Below are 25592 nucleotides of genomic sequence, written 5' to 3'. Positions count from 1 at the left end.
TTTTGACACCAGCAATCTTTTAGGGTTGAAACGCCGTTTTTACACCTCAAAATAAGAAACATTTTGTTGTTGTTTGCGCTCGATCACTAAAAATTTCAGACGACGCTCATGCGCCGTTCAAAAGCAATAAGCGTCTTGGAGACATTGAGTTGCCGATTTGCTATTTTCGTAATCTCAGCCGTTTTGTCCTCAGTATTTTGCGGGTCAATTTTTGTTACGGAATAAATTTTTATGTCCCCCACTATTGTAGTGGGGGACATATTGTTTTTGCCCTGTCTGTCTGTTGGTTTGTTGGTCTGTTGGTCTGTTTGCGCCAACTTTAACATTTTGCAATGACTTTTGCTATATTGAAGATAGCAACTTCATATTTGGCATGCATGTGTATCTCATGAAGCTGCACATTTTGAGTGGTGAAAGGTCAAGGTCAAGGTCATTCTTCAAGGTCAGAGGTCAAATATATGTGGCCAAAATCGCTCATTTTATGAATACTTTTGCAATATTGAAGATAGCAACTTGATATTTGGCATGCATGTGTATCTCTTGGAGCTGAACATTTTGAGTGGTGAAAGGTCAAGGTCATCCTTAAGGTCAGAGGTCAAATATATGTGGCCCAAATCGCTTATTTTATAAATACTTTTGCAATATTGAAGATAGCAACTTGATATTTGGCATGCATGTGCATCACATGGAGCTGCACATTTTGAGTGGTGAAAGGTCAAGATCAAGGTCATCCTTCAAGGTCAGAGGTCAAATATATGTGGCCCAAATCGCTTATTTTATGAATACTTTTGCAATATTGAAGATAGCAACTTGATATTTGGCATGCATGTGTATCTCATGGAGCTGCACATTTTGAGTGGTGAAAGGTCAAGGTCATCCTTCACAAGGTCAAATTCATCCTTCAAGGTCAAACATCATATAGGGGGACATTGTGTTTCACAAACACATCTTGTTTCTAATAAAAAACGTTTGGGCGGAACAATTTTCGAGGAGCGGGCGGGGATGATAATATAGGAATTTATTTTCTATGGCCTAAATGGGATTAAGATGTCCTATCAGCTATACAAATTAACATTTTAACAAGCATAAAGCTTTATCCCATATTACTTAAACAGGTGGTTGTATTGTGTGCTTTGTGAAAACAGTATATGTGTTGACGATCTAACTTGACTCATGTGTGTCAAACATGTACTGGTGTTTATCGTTGTTGATGTTTTGAAAAATACATTATAAAATACAGGTTTGAAACAGGAATAATGATTATTATATAAATAGTTGCCTTTAGCTATTAGTGATATATTCTCTTTGTTTTGTGAACCTGGTATACTTTGGATTGATAAAAACGGACCCAAGTGGATAGAACATGTACTGTTGGTTGTGTTTGTAAATATGTTGTAAAACAAATTAATCATTTTATGTTTGTTACAGTGATAATAATTGTTATTTAAAGCCCTAATAATACTTGCTAAAAATACAATGCCAACCTCTGTCTGTATATAAGCTAACAAAAAAAATAACTTTGCATCACAATATCTCCATCCAAACTCTTTTTCTAGTCAGGAATTTTTTATGCCCCCGGAGCCAAAGATCGGGGGTATATTGTTTTTGGCCTGTCTGTCTGTCATTGTATGTTTTTGGTCTGTCCCAAAAATTTAACCTTGGTCATAACTTTTGCAATATTGAAGAAAGCAACTTGATATTTGGCATTCATGTGTATCTCATGAAGCTGCACATTTTGCGTTGTGAAAGGTCAAGGTCATCCTTCGAGGTCAAAGGTCAAATATATGGCTTCAAAGTGGCGCAGTAGGGGGCATTGTGTTTCTTGAACACTGCTTTTGTTTGAGTTAAATAATTCCTTTGGCCAAATTTGCCATAAACTTTAGAAATTCTAATAGTTTTTGACTGTTCTATGTAGTCTTATGCAAAAAATGTAGCCAAATATATGTGTTTAAGGCAAATTTGTCTAATGTAAACCCTGTTTTGTCAGAACATTTTGTTCTTCTGATTTTTCAGTAGAAAAAATATGGTTCTGGTCTGCATGAGGTGATAAGTTTTCATTTGTGTTTATAGTAAATCTTTTAACAGTCTAGAATTCACATTTTTGACCCACTTGTTAGGAAAATTCTAAGAACGTTAAAAAAGTGTTGTTATGGTATTGGATGATTTCAAAAATGATTGTTGTTAAAAAAAATGCTGTCAGGTGCTGAAACATAGCAAAGAACAGTTAAATACAAGGGGCAATTTCTGTGAGAACATTAGCTCAACTGTTTGGCACTTTATTATAATTTGGTGATTAGTACCCTACTAGTGTTACGGGAAAGAGACTATTGGTTTACCCCCAGATCCAACAGTCCATGAGTCTGAATGTCCGTCCGATTCTGGGTCCTGCGATAAAATAAGTGAACTCAAGCTTGGATGATGAAACTTTGTTTGTGGATATAGGAATTATATAAATAATAAATAAAAATAACATAACAAGTACTTGAGTTGGGTTGATTAAAAAATGGATATCATGTTCCTACTCAGATAACATTGACCCAGTAAAGGACTGCGGTTTTGTCTGTTACAAAGTGCTTGTTTATATTGCAACTGTAAATACGTATAAATAATAATAAATTGGTAGGACAATATTTTTTTTCAGGATGAAAAATTTGACAATTACTGTCATAAATACGGTTCATGTGATTGGTATTGTGCTGCACAACGGATGAACTGTTCCGCTCCATACACGTACCACTGCGCGCGTGCATTTGGATATCTTGAAAATCAGTTTTTCAATGTATGCGCCATCCCAATACGGTGCAAAAAAGGTATGATGTTTTAGTTATAACATACCTTTCTAGCTCATCTGAGTACAATGTGCTTAGGGTGAGCTTTTGTGTCACCACCTTTTGTCCATCATTTGGCATTCAGTGTCAACATTTACCTCTACAACATTTTAGAGGCCACCTTAATAGCCCAATCAATAAAACTTTGTCAAATCATATGTCCTATCATACCTGGGTCATAAGGGGTCACAAACTAGGTCATCTAAAGAAAAAAATTGTGAAATTGTAAAATCAATATTTGTTTTCCAATCTTTATGAAACTTGCTGAGAACATTTGAGCCGAGTTCTGCGGAAACTGGGCTAAATGCATGTGCGTAAAGTGTCATTCCAGATTAGCCTGTGCAGTCCGCACAGGCTAATCAGGGACGACACTTTCTGCTTTTATGGTATTTTTAGTTTCAAGGAAGTCCCTCCTTACCGAAAATCAAGTTTAGGCCAAAAGTGTCATCCCTGATTAGCCTGTGCGGACTGCACAGGCTAATCTGGAATGACACTTCACGCACATGCATTAAGCCCAGTTTTCTCAGAACACGACTCATTTGTTCTAATCATATATTATGAGTTTGAAAATGGCTCCAGTTTTAGAGGTATCATCTTGACACTTGATAAGTAGGTCAATATCATTAAAGGGATGTTCATTTATAAAGAGTTAGAACTCTTGCTTCCCTATTATTAAGTAGTTGCCCTATATTAATTTATTACAATTAAAATATGTAAAGGGCATATTTTTAAACTATATTGTGTTTCAACTTGACAAAATAGACCATTTTCACATTAAGCCAAAATCAATAAGAGCGAAGTCACGTGACTCGCAGAATTTCAGAACGAGGCTGAAGTTATGACATTTCTAATCGCGCCACTTAATGCCATGGCTTATTGCAACCCTTCACTGTTTGGAACATTTGGCGATGTAACAATATTTTCAACACAAGATGACATTGTATAAATAAATAGTAAATATATACTTCCCACAATAAGTTTCAATCCATTAAATAAATTTTCTTTATTGAAGTACTTGTTTTTTTTCAAGTGTTTGCATAAATTTTGACGCTTCATTTGAGCATTTTTATCGCATTGTTTAATCAAAGATCAATCAATGATCTTATTTATTGATAGTGGTTCTGTTGCTCCTGTGTTTAGCACTAACCCACTATTTCACCACGATCAGATACTGTGCCGACAAATACTAAAGAACAACATGATGTCATAAACAACAGGTGGCTGATGTCTGATGATTAAACAATACAAGACAATTGATTTCGTAATTAAAGGCAACCTGCCCAAAATACAAAATAAAGGCATGTCACATTATACATGCATAAGTTGTGAATAGTTTTATGTTTATGCTTTGCTCATTAAGAAATATATGAATAATGCAATTTTGTTCAATTTTAGATAATTTTTCGTTTTTATCAGATCAATAAAATCTATTTCTTCTCTGTATCCACAATACCAAGAAAAAAGGTGCATGTTACTTTCTTCGTGACATTTAGGAAAATGAAAAAATACATGAAATTCATTCTCAATGACTCAAGTGTTTTCTACATTTTGACATTTTGTTCAATATCTAAGATCATGTTCTATACCAAGATGTCGTACAGTTTCAAAAAGAAACTTGTGGTTGGAACATCTAAACTTTGCAAGTGATTTCTATAGTAGAATGGTATTTTAAGCGAAATATATTTTTCTGTCTCAAGCAATGATAAACATGTTTCACATCTTGACGAGTTGAATAAACTCCCTTACCATTTTTGCTAGTTACAACAAATAAGGCCTTGGACCAACTTAATTTTGAAGTAAACAGTAAACCCATGTTTTTGTACACTGATGTAACATTTACACAATTTTCATTTAGGAACCAACTTTCATATGACCGCAATAGGCCACCATTTCTGAATATAATTATTTTGTTTTTCCTTTTCATTTACAGTCATGCCACTTATTTGGCGAAAATCAAAAATACTTTTCAATTGACGCTTTAGTTCAATTGCGGTTTCAGAGCAACTCGCTACATCATCCGCAAATAATTTACATCGTATTTTTGGAATATCTTCAGAAATGAAAATTCCTTGATTGCCTCTAAAACACAATTTATGATACCCATATGTTTTCTAGTAGTAGTAGTAGTCATTTCTTGGAGTAATTTAATTCAAAATACTCAACTGTTGCTCTAATTAGATATGTAACATATTGTAAAAATTGAAAGTAGTATGTCCAAACAGATTGTCAGTAACTAAATACTGTATAGGTATTTGACAGCTTAAACAGAATAATGAAGTGCTTAATATCTAAACAATAAAATTTTTTTACTGCAAAACATTAAACAGATGTAGCGGGTACCGGCAAAATTAAACTCCGTCATTACGTTGTCCTATAGAGAGTATACGGTAGTGTATATAAAAACATAATTAAAACAAGCATTTTTGTTTGACCACAAAGGGGTTAAATTATGTTTCCGAAAAATACAAGCAATAAACATTAATAACATTAAATGCCATATTATAATCACTCATCATCACTTATAAAGAGATTTCAATATGCATGCATAGACATGTAGACAGTTTGAGTTTCACCGTGTTTTTTTAACTTGTTTAAAATAATTCTTCAATATTTTCCTTCACTTTTAAAGAAATTCCATGTTAAATAAAATTAACATATAACATTTTAATAGTGTCATGTACTATAATTTTTAGAGTGTTTTGTCTTGTGGTTGATTGAACACACCTTTTACACTTTCGATAGTTCATGAAACCATACCATTGAGAGTTCAGGGCTATAGATAACTTTTGGGGTATATTGGGTAATTCACCCTCTGTTTTTGACAACAATTGGGTTTTTGTAAATTCAATAGAGTTTTAGTAAAAGTGTTCACCCCCTACTTTTGAGGTTAATTGGGTTTTTTAACCCCGTTTTTTTAACTCAATTGGGTAATTTAAGGAATGACATATATAATATAATAAAAATCTACAATTATCTATATTATTTATACAAATGGAATTCAAAAAGGTACCTGTGCATAACAACAAACAATTAATTTCTGATCAAAGTTCATTCATTTTTGCTTTGAATACGACCGAGCTCGTGAAAATCACTGCATAATTGATTAAGTTATGGCTGTTCAAAGCAATGCAACCCGTTTTTGGGTCATTTTGAGTTGAACACCTTAAAAATGAAAGTAGAAGTTGGACTGGTCTGCAAATTATTACAATAATACCCCAAAAATTGATAACTGCTGGAAAGATTGCCTTCTTTTCTTCATAGGATAAACTTTCCGGTACATTTTTGTACGGAAAATAGCCAGTCTAAAAAATACGCCCAGTGTTTTTAAGAATTGAGTTTCGTGACGCAAGGTTTTTTAAGGGAATTATGTTATTAAATTTGTATTTTTGTTTGTGTACGCTTTATTTTGAATTTAATTATGTTTTTGGTTATTTCAATTGTGTAATAATGCAAATACGCTTGTTATCTATAGCCCTGGAGTTATAGTTATATAATACTATGTATTGTATTTTGCGGCTAATTATGTTTTGAGCAATTATCAATGTTTTGTTTTCAAACCAAATTTACTCTTATATGATAATTTGTTACTTGTATTTTTATAATAATGAAATAAAATTTATAAACATTTTTGAATTGTACTAAATATTATGATGTTTAATTACTATTTAGGTGTTATGATGTTTATTTTAGAATTACTTATCAATTTATGGACCAAGCACATAATGTAATAACTGTCCTGAATGTAAAGAAATACATTTAATAATCATCAACATTCTCCACCATCTGCATAATATAGGAAAAGAAAGTTATCTCGTACAACCTTGTTCTGAGATTTCACATGATATCTTAAATAGTAACAGTGTAAGTTATGTGAAACTGGTATATTAGGTAGATAGGTCTCAAAGAAATGAAGTGAATAACATAAGAATCGTTAATGCTGCCTTCATCATTTCATAGTTATTGCCTTCAGGAAGTTTCTTGCTGAATTTTTTCTCTAAGTTATAGTTTGACTGTTACGCGATATATCTTGCATTGTTTGGAAACCAGTTTTTATCCCCACGGAGAAAGCATGGGGATTATGTGGTTATCTCCGCCGTCTGTCCGTCCTTGCCACTATCTCCTCCTACACTATTAGCACTAGAACCTTGAAACTTACACACATGGTAGCTATGAGCATCATATGTGCAACAGTGCACTATTTGGAATTTTGATCTGACCCAAAAGTTATGGGGGTTGGGGTGGGGTCGGGTCAGAGATTTTCACTCATTTTACTAACAACATACAGCGTGGGGATACGTGTTGGCCTCTGCCGTGCCATTTCTAGTTAAATCTGAACTGGCTTTGTCCTCTGACAAGGTGGCATGCCAGGGTATTTCAGACACAACAGTGACAGTTCCTGTATTTTATAAGCACCGATGCCGTGCTATTGTCTTATGCACCTATCACTGTAATTCACTTTTATGAAGCAGGTAAGGATGTAATGTTGGAGCATTAAGTTATATTCCCTGTACACAATTTAGATCAGTTCTGCATGAATAGGCTTTTGTTGTCCCCTACCGGTTTCACTCTGGTTTGTGAGTGAGTGAGTCACTCTGTGTGTCTGTCTGTGAGTCTGTCTGTCTGTCACACTTTTCTGGATCCTGCGATAACTTTAAAAGTTCTTCATATTTTTTCATGAAACTTGAAACATGGATAGATGGTAATATTGACATTATGCATGTCATTTCATTTTGTTCATACGTCAAAAATTCTGGTTGCTATGGCAACAAATAGACTAGAAATACTGCTGAAAATGGTGTTTATCTGGATCCTGCGATAACTCAAAACGTTCTTCATATTTTTTCATGAAACTTGAAACATGGATGGATGGCAATATGGAGATTATGCACATCATTCCATTTTGTTCCTACGTCAAAAATTCTGGTTGCTATGGAAACAAATATATATAAAAAAATCTGACAATGGTGGAGTTTCTGACAATGGTGGAGCCTGTAGGGGACATATATTGCTTGGCAATAGTCTTGTTTATTATTAATTTGCTTACAGTGTTTTTTTATGGCAATTTTGGGGCTGATATTCGGCCCATTCCCCTCAAGAAAGACTTTATTTTCCCCCAATTTTGTAGAAAAAATCCCCTCCAGAAGTTAAAAAAAAAAAAAAATATTATTTTTTTTTTGGGTAGAACTGTCTTAGGATTAATATATCGCAAATTTATTTCATAAACAACTCACAAAGTATATAACTATAATTAATATGAGTTTTTCTTATTATAAACAGTAATATTAAATTAGTTTTTCCCAAATCAGTGGACTTTTCACATGACATGCATTTTTTCCCGAAATGACCAGGAAAAGCCTGATGTATCTCTATTGTGTCAATATTTGTTGATTAAAAAAATTCTTATTTGGCCCATTTTTTTGATAAAAAATGCTCAAATTTGCCATTTTATCGATTAAAAAATCCCAATTAGACTCAAATTGGCTAGGAAAATTGAGACTGTGCATAACGACTGAACTGTCTGAAACTAATGTTGAAAAAAATCATTGATACATATTAAGAAAAAGGACAGAGACATTCAGCTGTGAATATTACATTCATACATACATGTGTTTTCATATGATAGATATCATTACGTATAAAAGAGTGAATTTTTAAATTTCGCCTTTTCCTAAAAAAATGATGATTTTTTCCCCTTTGAACAGGCCCCGCCACCATTCCCCTACAGGTGAAAAAAAAAACTGGCTTAATATTAATATGCTCATCAGGATAAATTAATACCATAATTTGCAGGGACAATTATTGTCCAGTAACATGTCATTCAAATACACATTTCTTTTTTATGGTCCTTTTTTATACCCCCACAAACGAAGTTTAGGGGGTATATAGGAGTGAACTTGTCGGTCGGTCTGTCTGTCGGTCCGTATTGAGTGTCCGCTCTCTAATTCAAGCAGTTTTCATCCGATCTTCACTAAACTTGGTCAGAAGTTGTATCTACATGATGTCTAGGCCAATGTCGAACATGGGCCTTGCCAGGTCAAAAACTAGGTCATGGGGTCAATTAGTGCGTTTAAAACATTCAGCATGTTGTCCGCACTCTAATTCAAGTAGTTTTCATCCAATCTTCACCAAACTTGGTCAGAAGTTGTATCTAGATGATCTTAAGGCCATGTTCGAACATGGGCCTTGCCGGGTCAAAAACTAGGTCACGGGGTCACTTAGTGCGTTTTAAACATTCAGCATGTTGTCCGCTCTCTCATTCAAGTAGTTTTCATCCAATCTTCACCAAACTTGGTCAGAAGTTGTATCTAGATGATCTTAAGGCCATGTTCGAACATGGGCCTTGCCGGGTCAAAAACTATGTCACGGGGTCACTTAGTGCGTTTTATAACATTCAGCATGGTGTCCTCTCTCTTATTCAAGTAGTTTTCATCCGATCTTCACCAAACTTGGTCAAAAGTTTAATCTAGATGATCTGAAGGCCAAGTTCGAACATGGGCCATGCCAAAAACTAGGTTACAGGGTCACTTAGTACGTTTTACACATTGAGCATGGTGTCCGCTCTCTATTTCAAGTAGTTTTAATCCGATCTTCACCACACTTGGTCAGAAGTTGTAACTAGATTATGTGTAGGTCAAGTTCGAAGATGGGCCATGCTGGGTCAAAAACTAGGTCACGAGGTCACTTAGTGTGTTTTAAACCGTACCATGTTGTCCGCTCTCTAATTCAAGTAGTTTCTATCCAACCTTCACCAGAATTGGTCAGAAGTTGTATCTTGATAATGTCTAGGGCAAGTTTGAATATGGGTTATGCTGGGTCAAAAACCAGGTCACGGCCTCACTTAGTGCGTTTTAAACATCACAATTTTGTCCGCTCTCTAATTCAAGTAGTTTTCATCCAATATTTACCAAACTTGGTCAGAAGTTGTATCTACATGATGTCTAGGTCAAGTTTGAATATGGGTCATGCCGGGTCAAAAACTAGGTCACGGGGTATCTTAGTGCGTTTTAAACCGCACCATGTTGTCCGCTCTCTAATTTAAGTAGTTTTCATCCAATCCTCACCAAACTTAGTCACAAGTTTTATCTAAATGATCACTAGGACAAGTTTGAACATGGGCCATCCGGGCCTAAAACTAGGTCACAGGGTCACTTAGTGCGTTTTTTAACATTCAGCATGGTGTCCGCTCTCTAATTCAAGTAGTTTACATCCGATCTTAACCAAACTTGGTCAGAAGTTTTATGGAGATGATCTTAAGGTTAAGTTAGAACATGGGCCTTTCTGGGTCAAAAACTAGGTTAAGGGGTCACTTAGTGCATTTAAAAAATTGAGCATGGTGTCCGCTGTTTTTTGTGAAGACGACATGCAAAATATTATGTGTCAATGCGGCATGTGGGGGTATTCGTCACGTCTGTGACAAAGCTCTAGTTCGCTTTGTCCATCAGGGGTTTGAAATAGGAATGAAGTAAGAGGCCTTAAAAGCTTTAAGCTCTTTTTACAAATTTGTGTACATGTTTGATTAGAGATCACCACATGGCTTTGTTAAGCCTTAAATTTGGTTTTGTGTGTGTGTTTTATTGGTTTAAAAAACAAAAACAAGAAGCTTAAGTCCTAATTTATTTTATCCATATTTGCTATTTTGAATCTCTCTAACATTCACAAATAATGCAGGTGAAGAACCATTTATCAACATGACAAACACGCCTGCAGAAGTCAAGTGCATTCCATGTGTCAATAAAGATTACTACAATGACAACGATCAACTGATGTCCTCAACCTTCTCAAAATGTTCTCATATGAAAGTCAACAAATGCACGAAGGAAAACTATAAGATAGACTGTGGACTTGAGCATGGAAATAAGGCATGGAATGTTCAGACGGAGACGGATGGGTTCTGTCGTTGCGACGCAAGAGCGGGATACGAGCCAAAATATAAAGATGTATTTCATATTAAAGGAGGATATTGCTTTTATGAGAAGGTGGAATGTGTTAAGAAAGAATGTCCGGGCATGGAAGTTTCACTGAGTAGGGATATTTCATTTTTCTTTTTCTCGTCAAGGTTCCTTATTGAATAGCTCTGTAATTAACACTTTAATTTAATTTATTAGAATTATATAGTTCTTGAGTGAGGATGCCAATGCATGAAAAGATTGATGAATTGATATGTATTGTTTAATTCATTTTAAAGTTTAGTGCCCTTGTATCTTAGATGAGTGCCTTAGCCCTTAGGGCCAATGGCCCTCATGTCTTTATGAAACTTCACATTGTTATCAGACTTATTCTCAGTCTTATTTTATTTCAGATTATGAATGCATGCCAAGGTGCCCTGATGGACAAGGTCGAAACCAGTTGTCAGATGTTTGTACTGATCTTATGTAAGTTCTGTATGCCCGATATTTACACAAAACTAATGAAAGGTTTTTTACCTTAACAGAGCTTATGGTGTTCTTTTGTGATCACCTTTTGACTGTCGTCCCCAGTGTGTTGTCAACATTTACCTTGTTAACACGGTAGAGACCACATTAATTTCCTGTCTTCATGAAACTTGGTCAGAACATTTGACCCAATTATACTTTTCAACTTGGTCATTTGGGGACAAAAACTGGTCATTAGATCGAATAATAGAAAAGCTAATGAACACTTTTGAAGTTACATGTCTAGCCCAATTGTATTGGAAATTGTTTGAACATTATTTTCTTACTTGGGAAGTTTTCCTTAAATTGCTATATTGAAACCTTGTTGACACTGTTGAAGCCACATTTTTAACCAAATCTGCATGAAACTCACTAAGAATATTTGTTCTAATGATATCTCAGCTCTTTTGAAATAGTTGTGCTTTTGATATCTCGGCAGAGTTTATAAAAGAGTCCAGTCCATTCCAAACAATGTCTGTCAAAGGGGGATGGGGTGGGGGACACTTGTTCAGAACATTTGTTCAAATGTTATATGGGCCGAAATTCAAACATGGTTCCAGTCTTTTGAAACACATATGTGGACAGTTTTTCTTACATGGCTATAGTGGAACAATGTAAATACTCAATTAGTCTCATTTTTTTTCCTATTCATGATGGAAATGGCTTAGAATGTATTTGCTGTCCAAACATTTCAGTTACTTTGAGGCTCAGGTGAGCAACCAAAGGCCTCTTTCATCATGCAAATATATTATGTTTTCAGCAGATTCTCCATGTCTACTTCTCAATTAAAGCAAAATTGCTAAATTGGATTTAAGTTTACATGCACAAGATTTTTATGTCCCCCACTATAGTAGTGGGGGACATATTGCTTTTGCCCTGCCTGTTGGTTGGTCTGTTGGTTTGTCTGTTTGCGCCAACTTTAACATTTTGCAATAACTTTTGCTATATTGAAGATAGCAACTTCATATTTGGCATGCACGTGTATCTCATGAAGCTGCACATTTTGAGTGGTGAAAGGTCAAGGTCAAGGTCATCCTTCAAGGTCAGAGGTCAAATATAGGTGGCCAAAATCGCTCATTTTATGAATACTTTTGCAATATTGAAGATAGCAACTTGATATTTGGCATGCATGTGTATCTGATGGAGCTGCACATTTTGAGTGGTGAAAGGTCAAGGTCATGGTCATCCTTCAAGGTCAGAGATCAAATATATGTGGCCCAAATCGCTTATTTTATGAATACTTTTGCAATATTGAAGATAGCAACTTGATATTTGGCATGCATGTGTATCTCATGGAGCTGCACATTTTGAGTGGTGAAAGGTCAAGGTCATCCTTCAAGGTCAGAGGTCAAATATATGTGGCCCAAATCGCTTGTTTTATGAATACTTTTGCAATATTGAAGATAGCAACTTGATATTTGGCATGCATGTGTATCTCATGGAGCTGCACATTTTGAGTGGTGAAAGGTCAAGGTCATCCTTCAAGGTCAAGTATATGGGTCAAAATTGCGCATGTAATGTCACTTCTGCAATATTGAAGCTAGGAATTTTATATTTGAAATGCGTGTGTATCTCAAGGAGCTGCACATTTTGAGTGGTGAAGGGTCAAGGTCAAGGTCATCCTACAAGGTCAGCATCATATAGGGGGACATTGTGTTTCTCAAACACATCTTGTTTATCTTAAGTATTTATGGAACATTATTTGAAAAGAAAATTCTCAGTGAAAAGTATGTTATTTTTTCTTTGGTGTAGAATGATTATTTTCACTGTTTGATATAAAATTGTAATATTTATTACAGACCACCAACAATATTTACAACAACAAATGGAACAACAAACATTGTCCTATCATCACAACAGGAAAAGGATAGCACACTAGGTAATACTATTGTTTTTATATGGCAATCGTTTCAGAAAAACAAAAGTTGGAGGGTGGTCATTTTAAATCATCTCAAACAATTTGTATACCTCATTTTGAGAAACAGCGGTATTATGGGAAAACTAGAGCAGACGGGCTGGTGATGGGAAATATTTGCCCTAAGGATAAATTTGTTCAGCATTTATGGATTTTGACAAAGTGCTCATGGTTAGCTATTGTGATCAGTATGTATCAGGTGTCTATTCTACTCAAGAAGCCAGATTTTAACCTAAATCTTTAGAAATTTGGTTACAATATATATTTGGAAAATATTAGGCCAACTTAACATTTTTATCACCTGTCTAAAAACTAGGTAACCAGAGCAAATCTAAGAAAAACCCTAAGGTTACCATTATAGAAGCTACATGTGCGACTCCATGTTGATGAAACTCAGTCAGAATGTTACTCTTGACACTATTAAGGCTAAATTTGAAACAGGGATGCTTATGCCCAAAATCAAGGTTACCACCTCAAACATATAGAACCTTGTTATAACTGAAAAAGCCATATTTATGACTAGATACTTATGAAACTTGGTTAAAATGTTGATCATGATAATGTTGAAGTCAAGTTTATATTTGGGTCACATGGAAGCGTAACTTGGTCACCATAATAAAACATGATCAGATTGTTCTATATATGTCAAGACCTAGGTCCCTAGACACAATGTCAAAGGTCAAATTGGTATCTTGGTCCACCATTTATGGATTTCAATTAACAAGTCAAAAGTGATCTGCATGCTGAAACAGTTTGAATTGCTTTTTCAACTGTTAAGCAGATCCGATTCATTGCTGAGAGTGATATTTATGCCCCCCTTCGAAGAAGAGAGGGTATATTGTTTTGCACGTGTCGGTCCGTCAGTATGTCCGTCCGTCTGTCCACCAGATGGTTTCCGGATGATAACTCAAGAACGCTTAGGCCTAGGATCATGAAACTTCATAGGTACATTGATCATGACTCGCAGATGACCCCTATTGATTTTCAGGTCACTAGGTCAAAGGTCAAGGTCACGGTGACCCGAAATAGTAAAATGGTTTCCGGATGATAACTCAAGAACGCTTATGCCTAGGATAATGAAACTTTATAGATATATTGATCATGACTCGCAGATAAGCCCTATTGATTTTCAGGTCACTAGGTCAAAGTTCAAGGTCACGGTGACCCGAAATAGTAAAATGGTTTTCGGATGATAACTCAAGAACGCATATGCCTAGGATCATGAAACTTCATAGGTACATTGATCATGACTGGCAGATGACCCCTATTGATTTTCAGGTCACTAGGTCAAGGTCACGGTGACCCGAAATAGTAAAATGGTTTCCGGATGATAATTCAAGAACGCTTATGCCTAGGATAATGAAACTTTATAGGTACATTGATCATGACTCGCAGATAACCCCTATTAATTTTCAGGTCACTAGGTCAAAGGTCAAGGTCACGGTGACCCGAAATAGTAAAATGGTTTCCGGATGATAATTCAAGAACGCTAAGGCCTAGGATCATGAAACTTCATAGGTACATTGATCATGACTGGCAGATGACCCCTATTGATTTTCAGGTCACTAGGTCAAGGTCACGGTGACCCGAAATAGTAAAATGGTTTCCGGATGATAACTCAAGAACGCTTATGCCTAGGATAATGAAACTTCATAGGTACATTGATCATGACTGGCAGATGACCCCTATTGATTTTCAGGTCACTAGGTCAAAGGTCACGGTCACAGTGACTCGAAACAGAAAATGGTTTCCTGATAATAACTCAAGAATGCTTACGCCTAGGATCATGAAACTTCATAGGTACATTGATCATGATTGGCAGATGACCCCTATCGGTTTTCAGGTCACTAGGTCAAAGGTCAAGGTCACAGTGACTTGAAATAGTGAAATGGTTTCCGGATGATAACTCAAGAATGCTTACGCCTAGGATCATGAAACTTCATAGGTACATTGATCATGACTGGCAGATGACACCTATTAATTTTCAGGTCACTAGGTCAAAGGTCAAGGTCACAATGACTCGAAACAGTAAAATGGTTTCCTGATGATAACTGAAGAAAAATTCGGCCTAGGATCATGAAACTTCATAGGAAGATTGATCATGACTGGCAGATGACCCCTATTGATTTTCAGGTCACTAGGTCGAAGGTCAATGTCAGTGACAAAAAACGTATTCAGACAATGGCTGCCTCTAAAACTTACAGCCCATATGGGGGGCATGCATGTTTTACAAACAGCCCTTGTTATGATAAAACTTAGTGCTGACAAACTTGGTCCTTAGGTTAAAATTTATGGTCAAAGATGAAATTAAGGTATTTAGGTGATGAATTGACCCCATATTCACCAAGCCATTCTTAGACTAAATACTTAATAATAGAATTAGAAACACACAAAAAAAGATCCTTATTTTAATGCACTTTTATTACTATTACTGTAATTTTACTTTAAAAATTAATTGCAAAACGCATAATATTTGTCAAATTTCTTCTTGTGCTGATTAGTTGGGACTGTGGGAGACTTGTTTCAAAGCAAACTCTAGTTTTAATTATCAGCTTCTCCTGCAGTCTTCCTTTTTTGCTCACCAATGTCATCATTTGTGTCTGTCATCAAGTTAAACACTTCTGCTCTTAAACACTGCTCAAATTTTCATGAACCCTCACATACAGGAGTGTTTCTTGGGTAATACTCTTTTAGAGATGCATGCAGATAAAACTCCAGTCTGCTGTATTTGTAGGACATGTGAGCTTAAAAAAGATTATTAAAAAGTGAAAACCAAACAAAACATCTTGAAGACTACAATTCCCAGAGATTGTATATGTAAGGAACAGTCCTTAAAATAAAATTTTTCAACTGTGGGTAATTTTGGTAACTTTTTATCCCCCTGAAGGTAGGCATGTAGTAATCACGTGGTGTATCCGTCAGTATGTCTTACTTCTTTGATGGAGGTTGATTCTAAAAGTATTTAAGGGATTAAAATGAAACTTATTATACTGATAGAGGTATTTAAGCACAGAACCACATCTCTCTTAGAGCCATAACCCTTTTTTTAGTAGTTGCACTTTTTTATTTTTGTGTGCACTCTATAATTCTATGTCAGTTTAAGATATCAAGTTGAACTTTCTAGATCTACTGAGAACATAGTGTGAAAAACATAGTGTAAACTGTAACTAAAAAACCCACAAATTGTAATGAACATTCATATATAATTTGGGGACAAATGTTGTTTATCTCCATATCTTGTACTTTTCAGCTACATCTCCACCAGCAACACAAACGTTTGAAGGTGATAAGAAATATGAATATCTGCACACCTTTATCAAAGTAATAGGTGTTGTTGTCGTAAGCGTTGGTGTTGTTATTGCAGGTAAAAACAGTGATTTTTTTCCGGCTTTCTATACTATTATGTAGTGCTGTACTATGATGTAGTGCTGATAGTTTAAATTTGAAAATGTGTTTCTACTTTTGTTTATGCGTGGCAATTAAGTATAAACATGTATTAAACAAAACATATTACCTCTTTTTGATTTGATATGGTTGTATCTTATGGCAAGGTAAACAAAATACTATGCCCAAATAATTTTTCCTTGACCAGCCTTTAGTGAGGTTTGAACTTTATAAGCTTTCAACTTGCTGAATTTTGAAAGAATTTCCCAAAATACCGTATTTTCCCATGTATAGCCCACCGCCATGTGAGGCTGTTTTTGAAATGCAAAAATGGAGAAAAAAATACTTTAAGCCAATAAAACTACCAAACGGACCGAAAATGGCAAACATTTTACTATTGCGCAATCCAATAATCTGGGTCATTGGAAAGCTTAATTAAGCATTCAAAAGAGGAAGCGTCATTATGATGAGGAGCATGGGTTGCATAGCACTATACTTTTCTGACAATTTTGTAATTTTCTAGCAACAGATTAACAGTCCACATGCATTTGGTGTAAAGCATGCGAAAATTAGAATTCATGTACATCATGTCATTCTTCCCCGGGAAAGCATGGGCTTTAAATTTGAATGCTGAATAAAACTTCGTGGCGCATGGCAGACAGGGCTACAGTTGTTTAGATATGTCAGTATTGACGTAAAAACTGTTCATCTATTATGTTGGACAAGTGGGGCTTTGGTTTGTCGCACTACACAGGCATGAATGTGATGCACAATGAAGGCGCCATTGCAACAACCTGGACCAAACTGCAAAGCACTAAGAAGTCCCTGTTCACACCTACCAATACCTGCAAAAAACATCTCATTGACATCTACCTTTAACAGCCCAATGTAAGCGGCCAATGAAGAAGTGCACAAACACAGACTAAGAAATGTTTGTATATTTTATTCAAACATTTTATTTTCTTGTTAAAACTGTTGCTACCCCATTTATATCTGCTGTTACCAACTTTTTGTTGTTTCGACAACAGCCCCTTCAGTCTGTAAGATTATAGGGTGTAGTTTTCTGGAATAAAAAAAGGAAGCTATCATGAAAATTTATGATTACAAAAAGATTTTTTTGCAATTTAGAAGCCAGAATAGCGTTGTATCAATGCCTAACGGGCACACACTTTTTTATTTGAAATTTGGAGGTAAAAATGTCATTTGGAAAAAAAGTCCACCAGAGGGTACAAAAACGTAAAATATGTATTGTATTCCCAATATAAAAATGACCCCGTATGCAAAGTTTGGTGACTTTATTTTAAATATTTGTTAAAGAAGCCATTATTCCCTTAGAAATGTGTATACACTGCAGATTTACTATATCGCAATGCATCATTTTGCAATGTCTAATAAATCTCAAATAAATCTTGTTTTCACTCACAATAATTCTCTGTATAATCTGACATTCAGAAATCTAATTTTGTCCAGATTGTGTGCCTTTACTGTACATCACGTTTGTGTTGTGCAACAAACAATAACCTCACTTGCCAAATATCATAAGTCATTTCCTGTGTCATCTTTGACAACATTTTCTATTGAATTTGCTTTTAACTGACATGATGCCAGCCGGCAATAATATTATTCTTGAAGTAAAGAAAGTTGTTTCCAGATTTTGAAATCCATGTGGGAAATAGTAGTGTTCATAAATACAAGAAATACAACATTGTGGGATATGAAATAGGATGAACAAGACTATAGCCAAGCAATAAAAGTCTCTGGAGGGGACTTATGGATTGCGCTCTGTGTGTCTGTCAGTCTGTCACACTTTTCTGGATCCTGCGATAACTTTAAAAGTACTTCATATTTGCTCGTGAAACTTGAAAAAAGGACAGATGGCAATATGGTGATGTGCATGTCATTTCATTTTGTTCCCACATCAAGAATTCTGGTTGCTATGGCAACAAATAGACTAGAAATATTTCTGAAAATGGTGGATCCTGCAATAACTTTAAAAGTCTCTAAATCTCTCTAAAATAGCTACCGTAGGGGACTTTTATTGCTTGGCAATAGTCTTGTTATTTAGAAAATTTGTACAAAAAAATGTTGATTTTAGGATCAAAACGCATGAATTTTAGATTTTGTGTTGGAGAAATATGCTTTTGATAAAAAATAATCAAAATTTGCTGCACGTGTTGTGAATATGCAAATTATTAAAAAAATTCTGTTTTAAACAGTTTGGTGTTTATTGTCCCCTACCGGTGAAACCGGAGGGGACTTATGGTTTGCGCTCCGTGTGTCAGTCTGTCCGTCACACTTTTCTGGATCCTGCGATAACTTAAAAAGTTCTTCATATTTTTAGCTCACCTGAGCACAACATGCTTATGGTGAGCTTTTGTGATCCCTTTTTGTCCGTCGTCCGTTGTCTGTTGTGCGGCGTCAACATTTGCCTTGTTAACTCTCTAGAGGCCACATTTATTGTCCAATCTTCATGAAATTTGGTCAGAAGATTGGTTTCAATGATATCTTGGATGAGTTCGAAAATGGTTACGTTTGCTTGAAAAACATGGCTGCCAAGGGGCAGGGCATTAGTAAAATCTTGTTAACACTCTAAAGACCACATTTATTGTCTGATCTTCATAAAACTTGGTCAGAAGATTCATCCCAATAATATCTTGGACGAGTTCGAAAATGATGCCGGTTGGTTGAAAAACATGGCCGCCAGGGGGTGGGGCATTTTTCCTTATATGGCTATAGTAAAACCTTGTTAACACTCTAGAGGCCACATTTATTTTCCGATCTTCATGAAACTTGCTCAGAAGATTTGTCCCACTGATATCTTGGATGAGTTCAAAAATGGTAACCTTTGCTTGAAAAACATGGCTGCCAAGGGGCGGGGCATTTTTCCTTATATGGCTATATATGCTTATAGTAAAATCTTGTTAACACTCTAGAGGCCACATTTATTGTCCAATCTTCATGAAACTTGGTCAGAAGATTAATCCCAATAATATCTTTGACGAGTTCGAAAATGATGCCGGTTGGTTGAAAAACATGGCCGCCAGGGGGCGGGGCAGTTTTCCTTATATGGCTTTAGTAAAACCTTGTTAACACTCTAGGGGCCACATTTATTGGCCAATCTTGATGAAATATGGTCAGAAGATTTGTCTTAATGATATCTTGGATGAGTTCGAAAATGGTTACGTTTGCTTAAAAAACATGGCCGCCAAGGGGCGGGGCATTTTTCCTTATATGGCTATATAAGGCTATAGTAAAATCTTGTTAACACTCTAGAGGCCACATTTATAGTCCAATCTTCATGAAACTCGGTCAGAAGATTCATCCCAATAATATCTTGGACGAGTTCAAAAATGATGCCGGTTGGTTGAAAAACATGGCCACCACGGAGGCCGGGCTATTCTCCTTATATGGCTATAATAAAACCTTGTTAACACTCTAGAGGCCACATCTACTGTCCGATCTTCATGAAACTTGGTCAGAAGATTCATCCCAATAATATCTTGGACGAGTTCAAAAATGATGCCGGTTGGTTGAAAAACATGGCTGCCAGGCGGCGGGGCATTTTTCCTTAAATGGCTATAGTAAACCTTGTTAACACTCTAGAGGCCACATTTATTTTCCAATCTTCGTGAAACTTGGTCAGAAGATTTGTCCCAATAATTTCTTGTTATCTCAGGTTAGCGACTTTGGGCCTTTCAGGCCCTCTTGTTTCATGAAACTTGAAACATGGACAGATCGCAATATGGAGATTATGCACGTCAATTCATTTTGTTTCTACATCAAAAATTGTGGTTGCTATGGCAACAAATGTAAAAAAAATTAAAAAAAAATTTACTGACAATGGTGGAGTTTCACCGGTAGGGGACCATATTGCTTGGCAATCTCTTGTTAGTTTTAACCCTTCACCACTTAGATACTTATTTTGACATATTTGTAGTCCCATAGAAAGTTAAATTTATTTAAAGACCTTTATTACTAAATTCACGTTTTAAAGGCGTCATTTCCAACCCTTAGATACTGATGAGCAGCAAACAGCATAAAACCTGAACAGAATGCGAGTTACTCGCAGGCTGTTCTGGTTTTATGCTGTTTACACATAGCCATCTTCACTTTGCTTCTTAGTGGGAAAGGGTTAAAAAATATTTCTTTAATGATTAATATTAACATTAAAACAAATGTTTATTTTTTCCTATAAAAGTTATGACTGAACAAATTGATAGGAAAGATATAAATTAATCAGTGTTAGCCTTCTTAGCATCGGCTTGTTACTAAGGAAATATCCTATATGTTAATTATTTTGTTGCAAAGACAAAAAACATGTCATCAAATGTTTAAATTGTATTGAACATATTTTCATTCAGTCCGGAAAGTCAAATTAACTCTGTGGATGTTCAGGAAAAGAGGCTTGATTTGCTCTTTGAAATCTGGATCACATTGTCAAGTCTTTGACAATTTGTGTACCTTTAACTGAGATAAGCGCTTCAGGACAATTATAGACCTCTTAGTTATTTTCTTTCTAATTTAGGTTACTGTTGTTTCAAAACATGGAAGAGACAGAGAAAAAAGAATGGAGGAAGATGGTTAAAAAAATGGATGAGAGAGAAGAAAGAGGAGGAAGGAAGATCACAAAATAAAAATAATACAGATGAAAATTTGGAAATGGGAACTCGTACAGATAGTAAAAAATCAGACTCTCAAACACTTGAAAAAAACACTAAAACTGTTCACAAAACGACGGAAACAAACATAAATGGTGATAAAATCGAAATCATTGGTGGTGAAACACATTTTCATTTATATCAGGTATGTTACTTGTATCTATTTTCAGCTTGACAGAGCACAACCTGCTGAATGAGAGCTTTTGTGATCACCTTTTATCAGTTGTGTCATGCAGTATGTGCTGCTTAGTCTTTAGTCAGCATTTACCATTTGAACATTTCAAAGGCCACATTTTTTGCCCAATCCTCATATAACAGGGTCTGAACATGTGTCATAACGAAATCAGCCAGTATGGGGGTCACAAATAAACTAGGTCTCCTGGGGTCAAAAAATCAATTTTAAGAAAAAAATTAGTGATATTTTTTAAAAGTCATCATGTATCTTGCCCATGTTGTTTGTCCTGGCTATATATTGGCAGAGTAGGAAAGTGGTTCTGGTCCATTGAAAATATGGCTGCCAGTGGGGCCGGGAAGTTTTGCCTAAATGTCTTAATGGAAGTACCATAACTCTCAAAGTCCATCTGACAAATCTTGATCCTGCAATAACTCAAGTAATTTGCTAGGTTGATAAAACTTGGTATGTGAATAGAGGGCAATGTAGGGAAAAAGCATGTTTCAGTTTTTTTATTAGAAAAAAATTGGGGTTGCTTTGATTGCAGAAAAAATTTAAAACTAAAATATTGAGGCTAGGTCACTTAAGAAAGTACTAAACAAAGGTTGATGAAACTCTTATATGTGCATACAGCACTTTTTTGGGAATTAGCATGTTATTTCAGGTTTTTATGAGACCAACATTTTGCTATGATTGAAAAATAAATGAAAAACGAAAGTCTTGATCTTAAACTAAATAAAAATTACTTAAGCTTGGTTGAAACAAATGTATGCATACTTTTTATAAATGCCTACATGTCAAGATTTATAGTCTGCAAGTGTAAGTTCAAAAACTGGTTCATCATTTTTTGTTCCTTTGAGATTCAAAAGGAGATCATATTCTTAATAGAGTAGAAAAATCCTCTTCCCAAAAATAATAGGCCCTCTTGTTCATAAAAAGCTTTTGAACATCATTATATTTGCCCAGAACATTTACTTTCGTAAAACTCAGCCACAAAGCCTCAATCATGTAGTGATTGTGTAGTCAGTCCATCATGCTATCTTGCCATCCCCTTATCCCTTATACCCTTTGACAGTGATTCTGTAGTCAGTCCATCATGCTATCTTGCCATCCCCTTATCCCTTATACCATTTGACAGTGATTCTGTAGTCAGTCCATCATGCTATCTTGCAATCCCCTTATCCTTTATACCCTTTGACAGTGATTCTGTAGTCAGTCCATCATGCTATCTTGCAATCCCCTTATCCCTTATACCCTTTGACAGTGATTCTGTAGTCAGTCCATCATGCTATCTTGCCATCCCTTATCCCTTATACCCTTTGACAGATTTTCATAAAACTTGTCTCAAATATTAAAAGCATTGAGAGGATGTGCAGAAGACAGGGGTCAGTCACACCAGCTTATGGTCAAGATTGAACTTAAAGGTCAAAGGTTTAAGCTTCTATCCTCATGTCTGCTCACCATTGCCCTTTTGAAGGATTTTCTGGAATCGTGTGTACAATGTTAAGGCAATTGAGAATTGTGCAGAAGGCAAGAGTCAGTCATGGTAGACCTTTTTAAAAAAACACGAAGTCAGTAGTTCATGGTCTAAAGATTGAGGTCATTGAGACGATGTGCAGAAGGCATGAGTAAGATATTTGGGCTCAAAGTCAAGGTTGTGCTTCAAGGTCTAAGTTTTGAGCCTCCATTTTTATGTTTGCTCCAAACTTCCTTTACAGGTTGAAGGATTTTCATTTAACATGGTTAAATCTGAGTTAACGACGATGTGTAGAACACATACGTTAGTTAAGGCTGGCTCAAGGTGAAGGTCACACTTGATGGTTAATAGTTTATCCTTCATTTATTTTGTATCTGAATCGAATCTCCTTTCTGTAGGATTTTCATGAAAAATGAATGTAATTTTATGTCCAAAACTCATGACTCAACACAATGGCTTAAAATCAACGTCAATTAGTTCTGCACAAGTGGTTTTTTAAAAAGCATGATTTGTGTAGGTGTTTGTAGCTGTTTAAGTCACAACATTATAATTCATTTAGTTTGCATGTTTTATTGCATTCAATATTTTAGCTTTTTCAGTTGCCTTTAGGTTATCATTTTGTCAAATAACAAAGTTAATGATGGAATTTACAGACACAAACAGTGTAAACAAGTCCATTTACCATAGCTGTATTGTTTTCCATTTCAGAGTGATCCTCGAATTACATCAGGTGGGGCGCATAATATTGGTAGGTGATTTGTAACGCAGTTGTAGACATTCCACCATTTTTGTTTTTCACCCCACATGGCATGTTGTGGTATATAAAAATACAATGCTCCAGCTATGCCTTAACATAACGGCACAGCATCCTGCTGCCCCAAGGTCCCAATCTTCCCCAATCCCTATCATTCCCCCGATTATTCCTTATTTTATCTCATCACATTAATATGCAACAAATTTTATTTAAAGTTTTAAAAGTTTTTATTTTTACAGTATACTAGTTTTATCATTAAAATGAATTAAAATAAATGTTATATGAAGTATACATATAATAAATGCTTGATTGAAAATATGCTTCACTGAAAGGGAAAATATATTGGCATTCACTAAGGTACCCTTTTTAACAAAAAAGCACCCTGCCATTTTCAAATCTTAGCTTGAGCACTGTATCAGGTATACAGGGGACTCCAAGGCATCTGTAACAGTATGGTATATTTAATTTATAGACTCAGTGGTGGACACTCAAAGCTAAACCATTCTTGTATCTGTCCATATTGTACAATTTTTACACTCAAGGAGATTAAACTGAGCTAATGAGATTTATCTATAACTCAGATATATATCTTCAGTGTTTACCTCATTTCATTTGTTATTTATTCGACCCTCATAAATAATTAGTTTATACTTCTACTGACAGGTTTTGGTTGGAGCATGAGGTTGAAGATGATTCTCTTGGTTTATTTCTTTCAAATGGCTGCCATATAGTTTTGTAAAATAAAGCTGTATTGATGCAGTCTATTTTATACTTATGTGACATTTCTAGTTTTGGACTTTGCAGATGACATTATTGATAAAACGAAGATAACAGAATGTCCTACACCACCTCTTCTAAGGGACTTGGCATCATCAAAGGGATCATTTCAAGTATGAGCGATTGTTATTACATTTTACTTTTTAGCTCTCCTGTTCATGTGAACAGGGTGAGCTTTTCTTCTGTGGTCATTCATGCAGCGTCAAACAGCATTCTGTTCCAACTGCTTAGCAGATATTTATGAAACATCAGAAGAATGAATCTTGATGACCCTTTTTCAAAGTTGTTCAAATGGTTCAGTACACTTTAAAAGTAGTTTACAACAGCTCCAAACAGATTTTAGAAATGGAAACCAAAACCAAAAATCTTCTCAGAAACAATCAGGGTAACAGGTTTAATATTCGTTGTGTAGCCTTTTTAAACGTTTGATCAAATCATGGCCCAGTGGTCAAAACTAGCCCCACACTAGTGGTCACATTATTTATACAGACTTTTACTGAAAATTACTTCAATAAACAATCTTCTCTGAAACTACAAGTCCCAGAGTTTTGATATTTGGAATGTAACATTTTGTAATGGTCCTTTACAAAGTTTGTACAAATAATTTCCATGGGGTCAAACTGGCCTCTAAGTTTTTATCTTCATCCAAAGGCGGAGGGATATAGATTGGCTTTGTCCATCTGTCTGCCGTCCATCTTTCCGTCTGTCATTCCGTCCGTCGTTCACAAAACTGTTCATGATTATATCTCAGAAACTATATAAGATATCAACATGAAACTCCATGGGTGTATAGATATCAATGAGGAGAAGTGCCATGCACACGAAATAAAACCATGCACTTTCTTAAATAAGATTAATTGCCCTTTGTTGTTTTATTGTGATTTAACTTTTAAGGGCTTTATCTTGGATACAATACAAGACTTCAACTTGAAACTTCATGGGTGTATTGATATCAATTATGAAAGTGCCATGCACAAGAACCATAGCCCTACACTTTTTAAAATAAGAATTATTGCCGTTTGTTGTTTTTTGTATTGTGTAACTTTTTATGCCCCCTGTAGGGTGGCATCAAGCATTTGAACTGTCTGTCTGTCCGTCCGTCCAAAAACTTTAACATTGGCCATAACTTTTGCAATATTGAAGATAGAAACTTGATATTTTGCATTCATGTGTATCTCATGTAGCTGCACATTTTGAGTGGTGAAAGGTCAAGGTC

The 25592-nt window shown here is 35.5% G+C and overlaps 1 protein-coding gene across 5 annotated transcripts in view; it reads left to right on the top strand.

The window, feature by feature from the left end:
- Nucleotides 1-25592, top strand: part of LOC127873039 (uncharacterized) — an 87764-nt gene that overhangs the window by 18667 nt on the left and 43505 nt on the right. For all 5 annotated transcript variants that reach the window (XM_052416598.1, XM_052416600.1, XM_052416597.1 and 2 more), the window contains 8 exons: nucleotides 2642-2810; nucleotides 10497-10850; nucleotides 11128-11200; nucleotides 13039-13118; nucleotides 16405-16518; nucleotides 21064-21341; nucleotides 23554-23593; nucleotides 24404-24489. In XM_052416598.1, the coding sequence (XP_052272558.1) occupies nucleotides 2642-2810; nucleotides 10497-10850; nucleotides 11128-11200; nucleotides 13039-13118; nucleotides 16405-16518; nucleotides 21064-21341; nucleotides 23554-23593; nucleotides 24404-24489 (1194 nt within the window). The remainder of the gene's footprint in view (nucleotides 1-2641; nucleotides 2811-10496; nucleotides 10851-11127; nucleotides 11201-13038; nucleotides 13119-16404; nucleotides 16519-21063; nucleotides 21342-23553; nucleotides 23594-24403; nucleotides 24490-25592) is intronic.

This window comes from Dreissena polymorpha, chromosome 3 (genome assembly GCF_020536995.1).
Source record: "Dreissena polymorpha isolate Duluth1 chromosome 3, UMN_Dpol_1.0, whole genome shotgun sequence".
NCBI classification, from domain to species: domain Eukaryota; kingdom Metazoa; phylum Mollusca; class Bivalvia; order Myida; family Dreissenidae; genus Dreissena; species Dreissena polymorpha.
This window is presented reverse-complemented; position numbering and strand designations above follow the sequence as displayed.